Source organism: Lissotriton helveticus, chromosome 11 (assembly GCF_964261635.1).
Source record: "Lissotriton helveticus chromosome 11, aLisHel1.1, whole genome shotgun sequence".
Taxonomy (NCBI): Eukaryota; Metazoa; Chordata; class Amphibia; order Caudata; family Salamandridae; genus Lissotriton; species Lissotriton helveticus.
The window spans coordinates 123,966,038-123,987,855 of NC_136072.1; the positions used below are offsets into that span (position 1 = coordinate 123,966,038).

General features: G+C 45.2%; 1 protein-coding gene across 4 annotated transcripts in view; it reads right to left on the reverse strand.

Annotated features, from left to right (window-relative positions):
- Window positions 1–21,818, reverse strand: part of MCF2L2 (MCF.2 cell line derived transforming sequence-like 2) — a 2,082,183-nt gene that overhangs the window by 32,017 nt on the left and 2,028,348 nt on the right. For all 4 annotated transcript variants that reach the window (XM_078665987.1, XM_078665986.1, XM_078665989.1 and 1 more), the window contains one exon: window positions 20,505–20,617. In XM_078665987.1, the coding sequence (XP_078522113.1) occupies window positions 20,505–20,617 (113 nt within the window). The remainder of the gene's footprint in view (window positions 1–20,504; window positions 20,618–21,818) is intronic.

The window sequence follows — 21,818 nt, forward strand, 5'->3', positions numbered from 1 at the left end:
CCTAAATAGGGCAGGCTGTAGGAGTTGGGGACCTTCCACTGATGGAGCCAACAGGGACTCTGTCAAAAGAAGGCTTATGGTCTCTCCATCTCTAAATGAGGCAGATGGACCAAAAGTCTGTGGGACGGACTACTCTGCCAACCAAACTCTAAATGAGGCTATAAGTTGCGGTGTCACTAAATAGCATTGGTAAATAGTGACTGTGTCAGTGCACGATGGTCCATGTGCTGGCATGTAATGAATGGTGGGCTTGAGGAGTACACTGATGATTGTGAACTATGGTGCATGTTTGGATGTATGACAGTATGCATGTTGGCATTTAGTGATGCTTCTATGGGTTTAAGATGACAGCTGCAATGGCGTTTGATGGTGAGCGTATGAACATGGCTGTTTAGTTGACTGGTAGGAGGCCTGTGAGCGTATATTGGTGGTTGTGTAGATGTAGGATCATGGATGTCTAATGATAAGTGTAGTGCAATATAATTATGTGTGGATATGCATATTCTAGTGGGTATGTTGGCATATTCTGGTGGGTTGTGACTTGTGATTTTGATTGTATGAGCGTACCATGTAGGTAATTACGTTTTTTATTGTTTAATGTGTTACTTTAATTTTAATAGGGTGTGCGGGGGTGTGGACAAGATGGTGGCGAGGTAGGACACTCTGCTTCATCGCTCCTGCCTGCCACCGGCCCGATAGTAACATCCATGCAGAGTTTTTGCACCACACTGGGCGTAAAGGCACCCAGAACCTCTCCAGCCCGGATGCCTGCAAAAGTGGAGCGAGTTTGACACTCCGTAAGAGCATCGGGCCCAACCAAAGGGTGATAGCGGTATTGCTGAGAGAGAGGGCGGGTGCTGCACGAGACATCCGAGGCCGGCCCGGCAGGCTGGAGGGTGCTGTGCTGGGAGCAGGGACGAGGCAGCGCCAGAGGCCGGAAGCCGACAACGTGCAGAGAAGTCCAGCGGTGATGAGCTATGGAGGCGGCGACGAAGGCGAACCCTGCTAACACGAGGTATTCCACTGCCTAGTACGGGCCCAGGGGGCATGCGCTATGACCTTTCCGCCGGGGCGTGCGATGCCGGAGTTGCAGCTCCTTGCTCCCTTGTGGCGAGAGGCATACCTGACGGGAGGCGAGAAGGGGTCTTGGACGGCCACAGGTCCGGGTCCCGCGCCCGGGCCTTGGGGAAAGGCAGAAGCAGGAGGAGGGCAGGTGCAGGAACAAGGCTGCAGAATGATATCGGAGGTGATCAGTGCATCATGGCAGAGGGTGGGGCCTGCCACCACTACATATCGGATGCCTGCATCTGGGCCCCCAGACTATATGGGTCGTAAAAGCTCCCGGAGCCCCTGCATTGCGGATGCCTGGAAAAGCAGAGCAGGTTTGTAACTCTGCAGGAATATCGGAAGGGAAACAGCGTTTACAACTCTGTCTCCACAATGCGGTACCATTACAACACAGTCGTTGTTGTTACCACGCATACAATTACATCGCAAGTCATTAGTACGACTTGCTGTAGGGGGCGCAATGGTGTTAGATTTAGAATCCAACACCTTCCCTGCTGTTGTGCAAACTGGAGTAGTATAGTAAATAATACTATTCTTAGGTCCAGCGAGCCTCCTACAGCAAGTCTTAGTAAGGTATAGGAAAACCTGTCGTCAATGGAAGAGTCACCGTCGACGGACGGACTGTCGACGACGAGATGGGCGTCGTCGACAATCCTGCCGCCGTCGAAGCACTCATCAACGACACCGTCGTCGTCACCATCGTCGACGAAATCCTCGTTGTCGCTGTCATCATCGATATCCCTGTCGACATCCTCGTCGACGTCGCTGTCACCGTCGTTGACAATCCTGTCGACATCGACAGTACCGTCGACGAGCCCGTCGATGGTACGACTTTAAACACCTTGGATTTAGACGCCTTCGTCGACGGAGCCTTCTGCTGCGTAGTCGACGACTTGGAGCTTTTCTCTGACTTCTCAGATGACAGAGAAGATGGTTTCTTGAAAGTTGTAGCAGTCTCCATCACTGTTGAAGGCGTAGATGGTCCTTCCCACTCCTTTACACCGTGGTGAGGAGATTTTACAGGGCTTTGGCCCTCAGACTCACGGGGGGTCTTTTTTGAGGCCTTAACTGGACGCTCCACAGAAGGTGAAGGGGAAGCCCTACCCCTTTTGACTGACCTTCTGGATGATGTTGCTGAAGAAGAGTCCTCACTGTCGCTTGACACCGTCTCTTTTCTGGACTTCAATTTCTGGAGCCAAGTGAGGAGGCGACCCTCACGGTCCCGGAGGGTCTTTGAAGAGAAGGTGCAGCAGATCTTGCAGTCCGCAGCCTTATGATCCGGATACAGGCAATATATACAGTCCTTATGCCTGTCCTCCACATACAGCCTTTTGTAGCCACAGGTGGAACATGACTTGAAGAGGGCCTTCTTCTCCTTGTCAGACATTTCAGAAGAAACACCTAACAATCCTGAAGAAAAAAGTTGAAGAAATTCTAAAAAGAGTAGAAAATGAGCAGAGCTCAAAGGAGACTCCCTAAGCAAAACGTGCGGTAGAAAAGCTGAGGCTCTGAGGTTCCTTCAGGAGGGTTCTATGGGGTGAGGCTCTTCTGATTGGCTGATGCTTAGTTTTGGTCTCTTTTACAAAAAGAGGCGGATATGCTGCAAAAGGGAATGAGGCCTAGGCCTTTTTGCTTTCTCTTTTGTACCTACTGCTATGTTATTTTTGTTACCGAGACTCTCATTCTGTCGACGGGGAATGAGAATGATACAAGCCATGGGAATCTATGAAAGTTCCAATACTGGGGCAGGGGAACAGAATGGAGCCAGAGACCCCAAGACGGCGAGGCAACCTGATAAGCCAGGCTCCACCCAGACCTGGTCCGCACAAGAGAGCGTGGGCCTAGAGAACAGGCCCCGAATATACACGAAGAACACAGCACTGGCGGAGGGAGGTAGACCCGGTGGACAAGACTGCTGACTGGGGTCCGCAGATTCACAAAGCAAATTGCAAAAGTAACCTTGGGTAGCAGTGATTGATAATGATCACCAGCAGAGTGAAGAAGGATCATTCCCTCAAAGATATGCTTACACGGCCTACCAGCAGTAACATGGCCTCCTTTATGCGGGAGAGACACCCCGCACAAAGGAGGACAGTCTGGCGGAAGAACCAGTGACCTGCGCATTCCTAAAGTTGCTGTTTACAACCCTGTGGGAGGACCTACAGATGGTCAAGAAGGACCTCACACAAGAAATCAAAGAGACCAGAAAGGATGTGGATGCTCTAGGGGATAGGGTCGCAGCACTGGAAGATAAAGGGGATGGCCGAGACGAGGAAATGGCAGCATTACAGCAGGAGGCCCTTCAACTCCAGGACCAGCACATAGACTTACAATCCCACCTGGAAGACCTTGAGGCAGAAACAATGTGCGGATTCGAGGAGTGGCGTCAAAAGCAGAGGGAGGGGACATCTTTGGCTATGTGCGGGACCTATCCAACCATGTGCTTGGTAACCCTCAGGACACAGAGCTCAAATTAGACAGGTCACATAGAGTGGGCCCAGCCCGCTCCAACAAGGCTCCTCCAGCGGATATTATAGTCTGTGTGCTTGATTTTCAAACTAAAGAGGAGATACTTCGCAAAGCACGAGCAATGCACCCACTTACATTCAGAGATCAAACCCCTACATTATTCGAAGACCATGCCTCACTCATGCTACATAAACAAAGGGAATTTCACCCGGACACTGCACACCTCCACGGTCAGGATATTGCATACTCCTGGGGCCATCCCTTTAGACTCATCTTCCACTGGGGAGGCAAGCTCCAGCAGTTGCGTTCCCTCTCAGAAGCCTGTCGGCTGTTTGGTCTGTATCTCCCCGGGGTGGACAGTAGCAGAGGCGCTGCCACCCCTGCCCGAGGGGAGCATCAATCACGATGGCAGCGGCGACGACTTAGTCTCAACTTAGTATTCGACAATAACATTGATAGGTTAGCACAGTGACATGGACTGGCTGGAGCATTGTCCAAAGAAGGTCAAACTCGGATGAGGGAACTGGGCCTAGTGGTCCTCTGGAGGGTTTCCCATCCCCACGTCAGGGAATACTCCTTTTATTCTAACGTACACAAAACCTACGTCAGGCTAGACCATCTGATCGGCACTAAAGACATACGTACACTTGCAGTAGACACGGAGATACTCACGGCAACAGTCTCGGACCACGCAGCAGTGGTGACCAGGTTGTCGCTCCCGCTCTAGGGTGCCCCTTTAGACAGTGGCGTTTAAGAGACACGCTTTTACAACCCCTGGAGGTAGTGACACAAATCCAGCGAGCTATAGGGGACTACCACTTACATAACGACACACCCGAGATGTGCATGGCAACACTGTGGGAGGCACTCAAAACCGTTATACGGGGTGAATTCATTGCAATTTCTGCAGCAGATAATAAACCCCGGAAGAAAAAAAGGGAGGGCCTCTCCCAGCAAATACAAGAACCAGAGCACATACACCAGAGGACAGGGGCCACCTGGGTCTGGCGTCAATTCTTGACATCTCGCTCACAGCTAGCAGCGATAGTCCTAGACTGGGCAGAGTATGCAGCCCTTCACCTGCGCCATGCCTTTTTATGTGCGGGGGACAAATGTGGCCACCACTTAGCACACACACTTCGTGAGAGCCAGCAGCAGCAAGGCACTCAAGCGATACAGGACCAGAGAGGGGGCTTACTGACAATGACACTGAAATAGTCAACTTATGTAGAGTGAATCTGCACACCTGTATTCAATTGTAAAGATGTCTATATATCTCTTTAGAAAGTTTTGGCGTGCCCTCTAGTTTGAAGGGTGCGTGCCCTGCTCCCTACTAAGTAACAAATGTGTAAATATGAGCCCAAGGAAACCCTGGACTGCTAGAGGCACAGCTGCTGGGCCAAAGGCCTTTAAAAGTTGAAAGTGAATTTTAAACCTTTGGTTTTTCTGCATAAACCAATTTCATTTATTTTCAATGATTTGCATTTTCATAAAAAAACATGTAATACAAAGGTACATTACTTTGCTTTTGTATAATGTATAAACAAAAAATAGCTGAAAATATTCAATGATAATATTCCCAGAACACATGCTGTATGCACTAATGAAAACAGTTTCATATAGATTATTAACCAAGTTAATGTCCAGAATCCCAATGCATTTCGGGGTTCAAGATGAACCCTTCGTCAGGGGATAAATGATATGAAGATGAAGGTACAAAATTCAAGGAATGTCAACGTCTTGTCGTGCCGATTCTACGTGATCTACAAAACAGCAACATAAAGAAACTGTATCTAGTTCTCACATAGGTAGTACAATATTCAGAGAAAAAGACGCTTGGGAGTGCCACTGAGAAAGAACCCCCTGTGCTAGAGAAAACTGCCCCATGCTTTACATAATTATACATCCATGTGAAGAGAGGTGTATTATTCATGAAAAAAATAGTGCAAGCCCAAATTATCCTGTGAATATCATGCAAATTAAAACTGTCCCAAATAAAATGTAACAGGTGATGTGAATAGAGACTTAACACCAAAAGAAAAAGTCGGATTGGAAAGCTTCATGCTCAACTAAAAAATGTTCAACTAAAAAAAGTTCATACTATAGCTGAAAAGCGCCCGAGTCGTATTGTCCAAACTGGTTATCCAGCACTGATAATTATACCAGTCCCGTGTCCTGAAAGTTAACGGGCGAAAATCGTTGAACCTACGGTGTGAGATTGTGAAAAGACTAAAGTGCTGTGAAGTATAAAAAAGAGCTTACCACCTATTCTGCCAAAAATGCCAAACCGTTAATCCAAACTTAGTCGAAGTCAATCTACAATAAATATATGGATACCAAAAGTATATTAAATGAAACTGCAGAGTACATTCATCTCTGGTTTGGTAATACAAGTCGGATGTGAGTCCGTTCACCAACCTGTAGCCGCCAACGCCGACATCCAAACTCAAGCCAGAGCCGCGAGTCCGCCCATCTGATCACGTGGTGCGGAACTCGCCGGATGTTTAAAGAAAGCAGAAACACTAAAAGCGGACTTCAAGAGAATGCAATAAAATAGAGTCCTCCGTTCACCCTGATACTCACGTAATGTAAAAGAAAGAATGCTCGCTCAACAGGCTGTAGCCTCTATGAATAAATACTGAAGGGAGAGGTACTGATGGGAAAAATATTAATTATTCGAGGAAAATCAAAATTTGAAGAAAAAAGACGAAAACATACTAAAAAAAATCTCAAGTGTGGTATAGCCTATTACCTAAAGCAGATACATTAGCACAAGTAAACCTATAAGGAATCCTGATAAGAATAGAAGTGTATAACCCTAATACGCAATCTAATAGAAAAATATGTGCTCAAGAGGAAAGTACTAGTACGTGCAGAAAACATGCTACTATTGTGATAGTATAACAAAAAATGTATAAAGTGAATCTCAGTGTACTCCCTTACAATCTGATGGAAACACCTGTATCATTTAAGGAAACATAGTAATTCATAATGGTCATTGAGACCTCTTGGGATCACAGTTCCTAGAGACTTTAACCAATAAGTCTCCCTCCTAGCTAGGAGAGTATTGAAATCCATTCCTGGAATGCGTTCAATACGTTCTAGAACAGTATACCTGAGTTGGGGAATAGTGTGTTTCGCTTCTACCCAATGTTTGGCTAGTGAGGAGTTAGTATTGTGATTCCTAATGCGACTCTTATGTTCCACTATTCGTGTCTTAATTTTTCTGCTGGTTCGTCCCACATAAACCTGCCCACATGGGCATTTAATCGCATATACTACTCCTTCCGTGTTACAATCTGCATTATGTCTTAGTTTTATGCTAAGGCCAGTGTGTGGATGCATGAATTGATCACCAGTGATAACATTACCACATTGTCCGCAGTTGTAACATTTCATCATTCCTTTTTCTTTTTGTCTTACGTTTCTTTTGGAAGGTTTCAAAAATTCCCTTAAGTTTTTTGTCCTGGTGTGTGCGAATAGTGGAAAACCATGAAACACTGTTGCAAAATCTGGTTCGTTCTCTATGAGTTCCCAGCGGTTCCTGATAATAGACTTGATCTGAGGGGTTTGAATTGAGTTTTTGATAACAAATACTTCTCGTTTCCTTGGGGTCTTGACTTTTGGTGTCAAAAGTTCTTCAAGAGATTTACGAGATAAGGTATTAGCGGCTTCATTAAGTATTGCATCTGGATAGCCTCGCTGCTTGTACTCTTGAGTTTGTTTCTGGATGTCTTCGTTACATTAGTTTAAAGTTTAAAAGAGCTTGTAAAGCGCCTGGTGACGCCTCCCGGCGTGTCCCCGCGCTGTGGAGAGAGTGAGAATTGAGGAGAGAGGAGCCTATCACAGATTAAAAAGGCAAGTCTTCAGTTTCTTCCTAAAGGAGGTCTCATTGCCCTCCAATCTGGTGTCCAAAGGCAGGAGGTTCCAGTGCTTCGCTGCCATCGTGCGGAAGGATCTGCCGCCCATTCTGGCCTTTTTAGGACGGGTAATTGTGAGCAGACCTGTCCCTTGGGATCTAAGGGTTCTGTTGGGTTCGTATAGAGAAGCCAGGTCCGACATATAGGCAGGTGCCTTATTATGGATGATCTTGTGACACCATAGCAGAGCTTTAAAAATGATCCTCTTCTTGATCGGCAGCCAATGGAGAGTTGCCAACGAGGGTCGTGAAGGGGCTCTACGGGGCAGTCTTAATACTAGGCGAGCGGCCGAGTTTTGTAGGACCTGTAATTTTTTTATATTTTTCTCTGAAGTGCCCAAGAGTAAAACATTCCCGTAATCAATCCGGGAAGTTATAAGTGCCTGCGTCATAGTCCGTCTGGAGTTGAGAGGCAACAAGTCCAGAGTGCGGTTGAGTGTCTTCATCACTCCGAAGCACTTGCCTACAGTTCTCTTTATATGGCTATCAAAAGATAGCTTATTGTCCACCCAGACTCCTAGATTCTTTGCCTCCCGACTAGGAGGGGGCAGGGGACCCAGGCAGATGGGCCACCATTCTTTAGTCCAATTGGTCTCATTGCCTCCAATAATGATGACCTCCGTTTTGGGTCCGTTCAGTTTTAAACAGTGCTCTGTCATCCAAGAGGCCAGCCTGCTCATACAGTTATTAAAGTTGTCAGCTTCCCTGGAGGGGGCTTGCGTCAAAGATATTAAGAGTTGCGTATCGTCGGCGTAAGAGACAAGCTCCACGCCGAACGATTGCACCACCTCTGCCAGGGGGGCCATGTATAGATTAAACAGGGTGGGACTCAGGGCCGAGCCCTGAGGCACCCCCTGTTCAAGCACTACGCTGTCTGAGAGGGACGTCCCTCTTTGGACTTGGAAACTTCTATCGATCAAAAAGGCTTTCAGCTACCCCAGTGCCTTGTTGGTTACTCCGGCTTTGTTTAGACACTGTAGCAAGATGGAATGTGCTACAGTGTCAAACGCGGCACTGAGGTCGAGCATGATGAGGGCCATGGTCTTGCCCTCATCTGCTCCCTCTCGTAGGGTTTCAGTGGCCCTAAGGAGAGCCGTTTCCGTTGAAAAATTGGATCTGAAACCCGACTGGGATTTGTGGAAGACATCATGTTCTTCAAGGTGTTCCATGAGTTGGATGTTGGCAATTTTCTCGGCTAGCTTAGCTAAGTACGGTAGCAGAGAAATTGGCCGGAGGTTGTCCATAATGTCTTGGCTGACATTCGGCTTTTTTTTGATCGGTAGTACAACTGCCTGTTTCCAATCCGCCGGCAGGCAAGCTGTGGAGAATGAGATCTGGAGTAGATGTCTGTAATAAGGTTCTAAAGCAGGGAAGGCTTCAGCTAAAATTTTCGGAGGCGCCGGGTCTCGGGGAGAGCCCGATTTGATTTTATTACACAATTTAGACAGGACTTCGTACAGGGGAACTTCAAAAGATTTAAGGCACTTTAAAGTTTTAATAAGACAGTCATTTTCTGTGAAGTCAGAAGCCGACTCTACATGATTGGAAAAGCTTGTATATATTTTGTTGATTTTGCCTGAGAAGTATTGTGCAACTTCATTACATGATTCCACAGAATCGTTTTGAGTAGAGGCGTTCGTATCCACTACAGATATTTCTTTATAAATCAGGAACAGTTCCTTCAAGGAATTACCTGCTTCCATTATGCGAGAGTGATAGTGCTCTGCCTTGGCCAAACGTACAGATTTGTAGTATTCTCTTTGTGAGTTTTTGTACTTCATTTTAGTTTCTGCACAGAAATTCTGGCGCCAAGCTCTCTCAAGTTTTTTGCAAGTTGTTTTCATGGTCTGGAGTTCTAAGCTAAACCAGGGAGCAGCTTTTTTTAATCTCCTGGCATTGGTCATGCTACGACTGGGGGCAGTAGCATCAAGGGCCTTGATTACAATATTATTTAGGTTGTTACTAGCTGCTTCACAATCTTCCCCTTTAGGAGGACCTTCCTCCTGAATGATTTGAATAAAGGATTCTATTGAAAAGCTCTTCCATTTTCTGCGTTTATATCGCAGAGATTGATGTTGGAAGTGCTCAGTTCTATCCAATTGAATCGTAATCGGAATGATGTAGTGATCCGACTAGGGTATGGGCAGGGGCTCTAAGGTGTGAACTCCCTGCCAGTTACCGAAGATAGGATCCAGTAAATGACCTAATTGATGAGATGGTTCCTTGTTTTTCATTTCAAGTTGAACCGAAAGAAGCTCCGTTCGAATCTCTGTGGCATCATTGTCTAGTGGATCTTCAAAATGAGCATTGAGATCACCCAGCACTAGGAGTCTCGATTTTCTAAGTGCTAAGTGAGTAATGGCTTCCATTAAGGTAGAAGTAAAATCATACATTCTGCCAGGTGGACGATATATCAGAATGCCTGATAGGGAGTGATTGGGGCCGGTATTTATTGTAAAGGATCCAGCTTCACTATGATCGATCTGTATAGGAGCTAAGGAGCAAACTAGAGGGGATTTCGTAGCTATGGCAATGCCTCCCCCCCCTACCGTCTTTTCTATCCAATCTAGAGAGGGAGTATCCGTGGGGCAAGGCTTGGATAATGTCAGGGTCTGAATACGCATCTAACCATGTCTCCGTCAAGAAAAGAATGTTGAGGTCTTGGTCCTCAAGTAGATGAAAAATTTCTAAGGCGTGCTTGCGGAGAGATCTGCAATTGAGTAGAGCTGCTTTCATGGTATGACCCATGTTTATTTTTGGAGTTTGAAGCATGGGTACAAAGGTACACCCTGTACATTTCCTTACCGATAGAGCGGTCATGGCATGTTTACAGGCTGCAAGCGTGCCGGGTTGGAGATCAAGTAAAGCATGTCTGCTATACTTTATAGGGGTTGGTGTGGGAGAATCAAGGTCTATGGACCCGAGCCCCGTCCGGCTGCGGACGGGCGCAGACGGGCTGGACTTTGGCTCGACTTCGGCGCGCTTCCGGCGCGTCCGCTGCGCGGTCGCTGCCCCCAGCACATTTATACTAAAGGGAGGGGTCGCTAGAGCGCTGACCTCTGCTCCCTGAGCCCGGATGTGCAAGGCTCCTCCTCGCCCTCCGCATCAAACGTCCATGATTGGACGCGGCGGACCGGGGCGGGAGTGGGAGAGTAACTAAGCAGCAAATACAAATAAACAGAGATTAACCCACACTGAACGTTTTTAAAAGAGATAGCCTCAGTCGCTACATTAAAAACTTTCGCTGTTACAACAGCGCGAGCAGTGTAGTACACAAACAGCAATTATCAGCGCTAAGTGAAGGAGGCTGCCTCTGCCACCGGCAACACTCTTCTCCACAGCGAGTGCTGTGTCACAGCTGAACTTAAATAGACTTTTTACCTACAGCGTCGCTAGAGCGCTGACCTCTGCTCCCTGAGCCCGGATGTGCAAGGCTCCTCCTCGCCCTCCGCATCAAACGTTCTCGTCTGAAGTAATCCTCTTGATGCGCATCATCTGTGAGATGGGAAGGTGTTTTTTCAAACTATATGATGGGCACTTGTAAAAAAGAGTGCATTATTAACATCTGTGGGTTTCCTGTACACTGATGTTTCCAAACCATTAGTTGTTTTTCAATATCCAAAAAATGAATTTTCTCATTATCAATGTCATGTGTAAACCTTATTCTGGGATTCAACTCATTCAACTTGATAATGCTTTCTTCCAATAGTTCTCTGGTACCTGTCCAGATGACTAGTATATCATCGATATACCGCAGGAATACTGCTGCATGCTTTTGCCAAACTGGATTCGATGTGATGAATTGGTCCTCAAAGTGAGCCATATAAGTGTTCGCATATGATGGTGCTCCTGGAAATCCCATTGCTGTTCCAGTGCGTTGGATGTAAAACTTGTCCTGCCAGGCAAAATAGTTGTGGTAGAGGGCAAAATGTAGTCATTCCAGAAGAAAAGTGGCCTTCTGATGATCAATTTCCGAGTGCAGTAATCGCCATTCTATTGCCTCCAATCGTTCCTCATGTGCAATAGAAGTATATAATGCGACCACGTCGATGGTGCAAAGCCAAATATTTTGAGTGAAAAGATGTTTCTGTATCTCCAACTTATTCAGACAGTCAGTTGTATCCTTTACGTACGTAGTCCACGATTGTACTAAAGGTTGTAGATAGAAGTCAAGGTAGTATCCCAATGGCTCGTGAATGGATTCGCACCCTGCTACAATAGGTCGAAATGGTGGATGGGTTCTGTGCTTGTGCACCTTTGGTAACATATATAAGGTGGGAACTTTTGGTGTGGAATTAAAAAGAAACTTTTTGGTATTTTCATCTATGATGCCTGATTCAAAGGCACTCAATAGAAAGTCTCCTAATGTCCTCAGTAGTTCATTGGTTGGGTCATGCTCCATGGGAAGGTGCTCCATGGGAAGGTAGGTGTCTACATCCTGTATATGTTCCAACACGCTTTGATTATAAAAGTCCGTATCAAGCACCACCAGGGCTCCTCCCTTGTCAGCCGGATGAAACGTGATCGAAGGATCCTGTCTCAGTTTGTTCAAGATCCGTCGCTCCTTGGGACTTAAATTTTGATGCTGCATAGATCCATATTTAATTCCTTCCAAATCTTTTTTGACAAGTGTTTCAAAGGTGTCGAGTGTCTTATGGGAAACTGGTGACAGAAATCTGCTTTTGGGTCTAAATTTCTTTTGTTCCTGTATCAAATCATCTGTACTGGAATTAATGGTGAAGAACCACCTCAATCTCAACTTGCGCATGAATTTAAAGAGAGCTACCTCCGTCTCTAATGCATTTGATGTGTAGGATGGAACAAAAGATGTTCCTTTATTGAGTACCTGTGTTTCTTCCGCAGTTAAATGTTTAGACGAAATATTTATGACCAAAGAGAAGATCTCTCACTACAGAGGCTACCTGTCTCTCTAGTACATGTTACCGCGGCAACTGCAGATGTAACAGCTACCACCTCAACAAGCAGTGTACCTTTTTTAGGGAAAGGCCCCATGACCAAAACTCCACCCGACAAAACCTCGGCATCCCCAGACGAAACATCAGGCGTGGAAAATCCCAAAGTCACAAAGGAGCAAGGAAGGCCACAGAGGAACGTGAAGAAGCGAACTCTTTGGTCATAAATATTTCGTGATCCCAAGAGGTCTCAATGACCATTATGAATTACTATGTTTCCTTTAATGATACAGGTGTTTCCATCAGATTGTAAGGGAGTACACTGAGATTCACTTTATAAATTTTTTGTTATACTATCACAATAGTAGCATGTTTTCTGCACGTACTAGTACTTTCCTCTTGAGCACATATTTTTCTATTAGATTGCGTATTAGGGTTATACACTTCTATTCTTATCAGGATTCCTTATAGGTTTACTTGTGCTAATGTATCTGATTTAGGTAATAGGCTATAGCACACTTGAGATTTTTTTTAGTATGTTTTCGTCTTTTTTCTTCAAATTTTGATTTTCCTCGAATAATTAATATTTTTCCCATCAGTACCTCTCCCTTCAGTATTTATTCATAGAGGCTACAGCCTGTTGAGCGAGCATTCTTTCTTTTACATTACGTGCGTATCAGGGTGAACGGAGGACTCTATTTTATTGCATTCTCTTGAAGTCCGCTTTTAGTGTTTCTGCTTTCCTTAAACATCCGGCGAGTTCCGCACCACTTGATCAGATGGGCGGAATCGCGGCTCTGGCTTGAGTTTGGATGTCGGCGTTGGCGGCTTACAGGTTGGTGAACGGACTCACGTCCGACTTGTATTACCAAACCAGAGATGAATGTACTCTGCAGTTTCATTTAATATACTTTTGGTATCCATATATTTATTGTAGATTGACTTCGACTAAGTTTGGATTAACGGTTTGGCATTTTTGGCAGAATAGGTGGTAAGCTCTTTTTTATACTTCACAGCACTTTAGTCTTTTCACAATCTCACACCGTAGGTTCAACGATTTTCGCCCGTTTACTTTCAGGACACGGGACTGGTATAATTATCAGTGCTGGATAACCAGTTTGGACAATACGACTCGGGTGCTTTTCAGCTATAGTATGAACTTTTTTTAGTTGAACATTTTTTAGTTGAGCATGAAGTTTTCCAATCCGACTTTTTCTTTTGGTGTTAAGTCTCTATTCACATCACCTGTTACATTTTATTCGGGACAGTTTTAATTTGCATGATATTCACAGGATAATTTGGGCTTGCACTATTTTTTTCATGAATAATACACCTCTCTTCACATGGATGTATAATTATGTAAAGCATGGGGCAGTTTTCTCTAGCACAGGGGGTTCTTTCTCAGTGGCACTCCCAAGCGTCTTTTTCTCTGAATATTGTACTACCTATGTGGGAACTAGATACAGTTTCTTTATGTTGCTGTTTTGTAGATCACGTAGAATCGGCACGACAAGACGTCGACATTCCTTGAATTTTGTACCTTCATCTTCATATCATTTATCCCCTGACGAAGGGTTCATCTTGAAACCCGAAATGCATTGGGATTCTGGACATTAACTTGGTTAATAATCTATATGAAACTGTTTTCATTAGTGCATACAGCATGTGTTCTGGGAATATGATCATTGAATATTTTCAGCTATTTTTTGTTTATACATTATACAAAAGCAAAATAATGTACCTTTGTATTACATGTTTTTGATGAAAATGCAAATCATTGAAAATAAATTAAATTGGTTTATGCAGAAAAACCAAAGGTTTAAAATTCACTTTGAACTTTTAAAGGCCTATGGCCCAGCAGCTGTGCCTCTAGCAGTCCAGGGTTTCCTTGGGCTCATATTTACACTGAAATAGTCAAGGCATTTCAAGAATTCTATGCACACCTTTACTCGAGCCAAACGGTTGATGGAACATACAGCGATAGATATCTGCAAGACACACAGACTACCACACTGACGCCGGAAGAGACCGAACAACTGGAAGGAGAAATCCGCGTTGAGGAAGTTATCTCAGCAATCTCCCGAATCCCCAGGGCCAGGTGGCTTTACATCATCCTTCTATAAAACATTTTGCCCGATGGTGGCACCGCTTTTGACACGACTCTTGAACACATTTACAAAGCCTGGAGCGATCCCGGCTTCAAGGCTAGAGGCTGCAATTATAGTCATTCCCAAACCAGGGAAAGACAAAACACTCTGCAGTTCGTATCACCCTATTTCGCTCCTCAATGTGGATTTGAAAGTATTTACAGGAATACTGGCCCACAGATGGAGCGTGCAAATGCCTGCCCTGATCGATCCTGTTTAGGCCGGCTTCATCCCCCAGAGACAGACAAGTGACAATACCAAACGGGTGCCTCACATCATAGAGAAAGCATTCAGGACATCGGGCAACTATATGCTACTGGCTATAGATACTGGAAAGGCCTTAGACACGTATTGACTCATTTTGGCTTCGGTGAAAAGATGAATGCTCAGATATTGAACTGCTACCACCACCCCACGGAAACAGTCAGGATCAACGGTCACATGTCTGCACCACTTCAGATAGGTTGGGGTGACCCCTTTCGCGCTATATATGGAGGCGCTCGCGCAGAGAGTCCGATCATACCCACACAGCCCAGGAGTACTATTCAGAGGGGGACAAACACACTATAAGTCTTTACGCAGACAATGTCCTAGTGACGCTATTAATTACTGCAACCTTCATAGTCAAATTCGCACCAAAATGCAAAGATGGAAACATCATCATTTTTTGCCGTTGGGCAGAGTAGCCGCTATTAAAATGATGGTTCTCCCCAAGATTATATATTTATTCCAGAACCTCCCACAGCGGCCACCTGCGGGAATGATCCACAGGTTACAAGCAGAGATTCTGCTGTTTATCTGGCAGGGAAGGAGACCACGGATGAAGAAAGCCTTTAGCTTCCTTCCACCCAGTGAGGGAGGGCCTGGAATACCCAATCTCCAATTGTACTACCAAGCTGCGCAATTGAGATAACTAGCGCAGTGGAACCGTACCAAATCAGAGAAGCACTGCTTATTCCAGGACAGGGCAATAGCCGGAACACCACTATTGAATGTCCCCTTTCACAAGAAACCACATAATCAGTATTTGTCCCCCATCACGCAGATGACACTGAAGGTGTGGGACCAGACCTGTACTAGACTCAACTTGACAACGTTTCCCTCCCCAATGTCTCACTATTCGACAACCCGGCGTTCGAACCGGGGGTGGGCGAGGCACAGTTCGCACAGTGGCGATGCTCGAAGTGCCCGGTTATGGGTCATCTCTTTGAGGAAGAGGGGGTCCAGATTAAAGCTGGCATTAGCATTCCCGAGACGGAGTGATTACGATACCTGCAGCTCCGCCACTGGTCACTACAGCCACAAAATAGGTCCCCTGTGCAACAACACCTCACCCAATATGAGAAATGGCTCCTGTCTAAGTCTTTGGACAAGAGGCAAATTTCCAATTTATACACCTTGCTGAACATGCGAAACAAGCACATGCACAACGCGGGACGAGACAGGTGGGAGAAGGACATAGGGAGGTTTCTGAGCGACAGAGAATTAGAAGAATATACTATAGAGCCGGGCACACGACCAGCAATATGGCTTTGACTGAAACACTTACAAAGGTAGTCACATACTAGTACTATATCCCAGTGCAGATACACAAGGCCAATTCCATACAGAACGTGGATGGCTGGCGGGGCTGCGGTGGATGGTTAACACTAGTACATGTCTTATGGGAATGCCTGCAGCTGCAGCAATACTGGGCTCAAGTGCTTGATGACATTGACGCACAATTAGACACCCAACTACCAAGATTCCCTGCATATGTATCATTAGGGGTAACGGACCCACTCACATACCCATTAAAATCTAGACGAGGGTGTGTGATTGGATTAGCCCTAGGAGCAGCCCTACAGAACATACTTACACACTGGGGGACTCCTCAGACTCCCACACACGCAGGCTGGCTCCTCCAGATATGGCACAGTCTAGGAATGGAAAAGATAACACGCTGGCCGGGCAAGGCGTGAACTTCAGGGATGAATGGCACCCATTCTTGTCTCTGCTCTCGCAAGAATTCCGAGAGCTTACCTGCCCCAGATACCTACACCTGTTACGCTTGCCTCAGTCTGTTACGCCACTGGCACCAGAACCAAACTAATCTACAGCACAGTTAAACCTGGGTCCCAAAGGATAACATAATGCGAAATGGAAGGAGGGGGACATGCTCGCTTGTTAAATAACGCAGGGCTTTGTACAGCCCAGGAAAGCACAATGTCTACAGTTGGCACTGTTTGCTGATTTGAAAATGTAATAAAAGATTTGAACTATAAAAAGGTGTGCGACATTAAGAAGACTGCACACTCAAGGTGTGCAAATGTGTTAAGGTTCACTTGGTACCTTGGTGTTGAAACAATGGATGATGGTAGCACCTCAACTTGGGACCTTCACGACTGTTTAGTTTGTAAGGCAAATCCAGTATTAACAAATTAGTCAACTTTTACCTTCTTTCAATTTTAGGTATTTTAAGAAATGTCATCTGTTTTTTGTTTAGGCCAGTTGTATGCACGTATGATGGTGGAGGTGTATGGCATAGGATGTTGATTGTGTAAGTATGGTGGGGGTGTATTGATGTAGGATGCTGGTTTTGTGGGTGCAAGATGGCGATGTACTAGTATATGATGTTACTCCTGTGGAGGTTTGATGGTGAGACAGTGGACATGTGGTGATGTTATCATAGTGGATGTGTTGGATATCATGTTGAATGTGTGGAGTATGGGATTGTGTGGACCAACGATAGTGGGTGTGCTGATTGAAAGTGTGTTTGTGTGTGTGCTACTGTATGGCCGTGGGTGTACTCCCTGCATCCCTAAGTCCAATTGTGTCCACCACCTCTCCTGCATCAGTTCTTTATCACTACCTCCTGGAGCCAATATGTATGCCCCAACTGCTCCTTTGTGCCACCTTCATCCCTCCTACTTACACCAGACGCCCTAAGGCACCTCTGTCGACCCTCACTCCAAACGCAGTCCTGAGCCCCTGATCTGTCCCTGCAGCACCTTTGTGGGTTCCCCGCCTCCCCTCTGTGCTCACCTGTCCGTAGCAGCCCCTGTGTGTGTGCCTGTCCCATCTGAAGCCTCCAAGTGCCACCTAACCCTAGCCCTGCTGGCACTCTGTGTGCTTTACAACATATCTCCAGCCCCTCTATGTTGTGCCATTCTCAGCCTTGAGGCCACTCCATGTGCTCTAGGTGCCTCCTCCAGCCACTCCATGTTCTTCAACTTCCCTCCAGTGCAGCTCTTGTTTGTAGCCCTGGCCCCTCAGTGTTTTCCTATACGCCTCCAGCAGCCCTTCAATGTGTTCCAGGACACACCTGTGGCGCCTCTCGGTGCCGCCGCCCTTTAACAGTCCATATGCTATCCCTGTTCCCCCTGCAGCCCTTGCATGCAACCCTGCCCCCTTGCTAGCCGTCTGTGTTCTTTTCCACACCCCTAAAGCCCCCGTGAAGGCCTGACTGCCATGCAGTCCATTTGTGTGTCCCCAATCCGCTCTAGTCTTTCTGTTGCTTGCCTCATCCTCTGCACCCCATCTTTGCCCCAGCAGCTTCACTGTGTACCACATCTAGCCTCCATGTACCCCCCAGTCTCCCGCAGTCACTCTGAGCACCCCTGCAGCCATACAGCTCCTGCTGCCCCACTCTGTGCCTCAACTCCCTCCACAGTTAAGACGCCCATGTCTGCTCTAGGTGGTCCAAATACCCTGTAGCCACAGAGCATGGTCCTCCTTCCCTGCAGGTCTCTATTGTTGACTCCGCCATGGTTGGGGATGGTTCTAAACATACAAAATAATATCAAGAGACATTCTTTCCACAAAATGAGAGTAGGAATCGGATGGGTGTTTATCTAACACCCCCAAACCCTGCGGCTTATCTTTTTTCTGACGTTATATATTCAAGGGTCCAGAACATATTTCAGTGACGACCAATTATTTTCCAGTAACTGATTTATTGGCTTTAGCAAATGTTTTGAATCAGTGGGATCATCAACGTTTAGGCCATCGGCAGAAACAAAAGAAATATAATTCTCCATCATCTTGCTTGTTAACACCAGTCATCACCCTTGTGTGTCTGGGGAGACATTTATGAGTCAAAGGATCTCTAATCTTTTTTTAATTGCTGCACGTTTTGCCATAATAATGATCTGCTGATTTCTTCAGTGTTTTGCTGTCATTTTCTCATAAGTACATCTCTTGCGTAACTACTACATCCACACTACTTTATGTTGGATAGGTTAGAGCTTGCTCTTAACTTGCTTTCCCGATTTATCTACTGTTATTTTCCTTCTTTAAATTATAAATAGAGCAGGCAGAAAAAGCACACACTTGAAGCTAATATACACAAACAATACAATTTACATGTAAATATTTTAGCCAGCATGATAACCCCAAACTCATACCACCTTTTCATTCTATTTAGATGGTAGAAAAATTGCCCAACATTACCAAAAGGACTCTTTGTGGACGTTTGGTCATATTACATACTGGGAACAAATTCCTAACTGCTGGATCCACTGGGGATAAGAGATTGAGACCTGGCATCCTCCTCCGCTCATCCAGAATTACTAGAAAACATTATGGGTTTCTTAGTCATGATTTGCTATCAACTGTTGCTTTGTTAACCCATTGACCAACGGGACTACAGTGCCGGGAACCAAAAAACAATTAGACCAATGGGGTGCTGACAGCACGGAAAGAAACACGATTCACAAAGCAAGTTATTTTCAAAGAAGTAGGTTCAGCTGAAGCTCAGCTAGTTAGTAGGAAAGTGTAATATGCCAGACTAAGTATTAACGTGCACCATAAATGACAAACCATAAACAGCAAAACTACAACCAGAAATGGCAAGGCAACCACAGGCCACAGTCAAAGTGAAGAGCAGGCAAAAAACAAAGGAATGCGGGAAAGAGCCTCTTAAGACATGAACATGTTGGCCAGGCTTGCAACAGCATAAAAACAACAACTAAAACTCACGGCTTTGATACAACAACTCTCTTTCACACTCTTCACAATCCAACACACTTACGAAAGGAGGTTTGTAGCCCAGTGCCTCCCTTAAGTTTAGTTCCCTGTCCCCAGCTTAATTTCGATCATCGTTTTCCTTTTCTCTTCTAAGACATTATTCCTTTCATACAATACAGGTGGTTAAGCCACGATCGCACACTTCATTCAACTGGATGTGACAAACTACAGAAGCAATATTCTAGCTAACTTACAAACCAACAGAAGGTCTAAGAAAGACACACAGCAGCACACAGTCTCTCACGGCTTCCCTTTTAAACCCATTTGTCTTTCTTTTCCTCACCAAATCCAAACTTTGCAAACAGAAATGGCATAATCCTCTCAAGCGTTTTCGAAGCACGAAAACATATGTAAACACACCAAGGTGCAATGCACCCAATGCCTAATAAAACAAGAAAACTCTTTCTATAAATCACAGCCACTCAGGATTTAGGGAAACGTCTGACTTGGCCCACACTCTACCACAGAGACAAAAATACCTACGAGCCAGAGTTGCAATCAAAGATTACAGCCAGGATCTACACAAAAAACACATTCTCCATAACCCCCGCGGTGACAGAATAATTTTGCAAAAAAGAAAGACAATGCTACTGGACAGTTTCATTATGCCACAGCTCTGGAACTGTGCAACAAAGTAAAGCATGTGACATGTACTTGCTAAATATGCTCAAACATGCTAGTAATGGAGCAAATATGGCATTCCTGTATCCTGTCATATAAGTAAGTTAATATGACGTCTAGCGCACCTGCTCGCCTGATCTCTAGTGGGAATCCACTGCTGCTCGGAAAAGAGCTCACTGAACAAAGACATGAAGGGCAGTTTGATTTCCAGATTCGAAACATAACGTCAAGAGAATCAAGGTAGTTGAAAATATGCAGACAAAACAGAGGTAACTAAGAAAGGATTCTACATTATTTCTAAAATGATGCACGTTTTGCTCTCTAGTAAATAAAGGTTTTCTTACACCGGGCTTTACTTACCACTGTCCATTCTCTCCTCCTTGAACAAACTGGACTAGATCACCATGCTGCAGTACGAATGAGTCTGGGTAACAGGCTTCAAAACTTCCTTCAACTCGAAAAAGACTGGCTCCCTGAAATGAATGAAAAATGCATATCGTGCTCAGCACAATAAAATAAGCAGCAATACAAAGCGGTTATAATGTGCACTCAGATATGACAAATACAAGATATGTAGGTTGTTAACAATAAAACATCGGAAGATCCTCCAGATCCAAAGATTTTCACAATTGATGTATACCAGACATTATTTTTTTTGTAATTCGAGTGCCCAATCCAAGATGGCCTCTGCTGCTATTGCAGCGATAGCCCAGGCAAAATTGGAGTGGACACTCTAAGACCTCATCTGCCTTATAGTTGTTTTATTATTTCCTCCAACCCACTGCTCTTCCGCTGTTTTCCCCATGCTTTCATTTACCCTTACACCTGCCACCCTTCTTCCATTACGCTGTGGCTTCTACCCAATGTCCTGCTGATAAGCTGGAGCCTGCTATCTTGCAATCTTGCAAAACAATTGGCCACGGTGGGCTCCAGGAGACTGAAGATCATCTCCACCTAGTTCTCCAAGTAGCCTGTGGATAACAGCAAGCTCATCTTCCTATGCTGCCCGCATTTCTACTCTGCACCGTCTTCTGTTGATGGTTCTGTCAGTGTGCAACATGGAGCGTCTCAACATACAGATATGCGGGTAAAAAGATAGAAGATTTTTCTTTGAGAATTGAGTCACTGTTTCATAAAGTGAGTGGTGAAGAAACTTGGATCAAATTATGCCTTCTAGAGAGCCAATACAATTCCTCGAAAGAGGGGAAGCACGTTGAAATTTGTATAAGCCCAGACAAAGGCAGGCAGCGAAGGGCCTTATTTAGAGATTAGAGGATAGGCTAACTGAGAGCTACTTATGTCCAATGAAACGCATTGAAAGCTACTAATATTATAGTTGTATAATCTAAATGTTGTTTTATGTATATTATTTCAACCAAGCAAAAGCTTTCTAATTTAATAAGCTGGACTGCACATTTGTGAGCTACTCAGAGGTAGCTGGTGAGCTACAGTAGCTCACGAGCTACTGGTTGGAGACACTTGGACTAAACCATCCCAAATGTGGCTGATTTCCGTCCACCCTATTTATACGTGAATTATAGCCTATAGCACTTGTACTATGATGGATGGGAAATCCATTTCTTTTTGACATATTATCCCATCAGCCATACTCTAAACAAGGCCGTTCATTTTTACTTTACTTTCTGTTATTAATAATCCGCAAGGATAAACAGA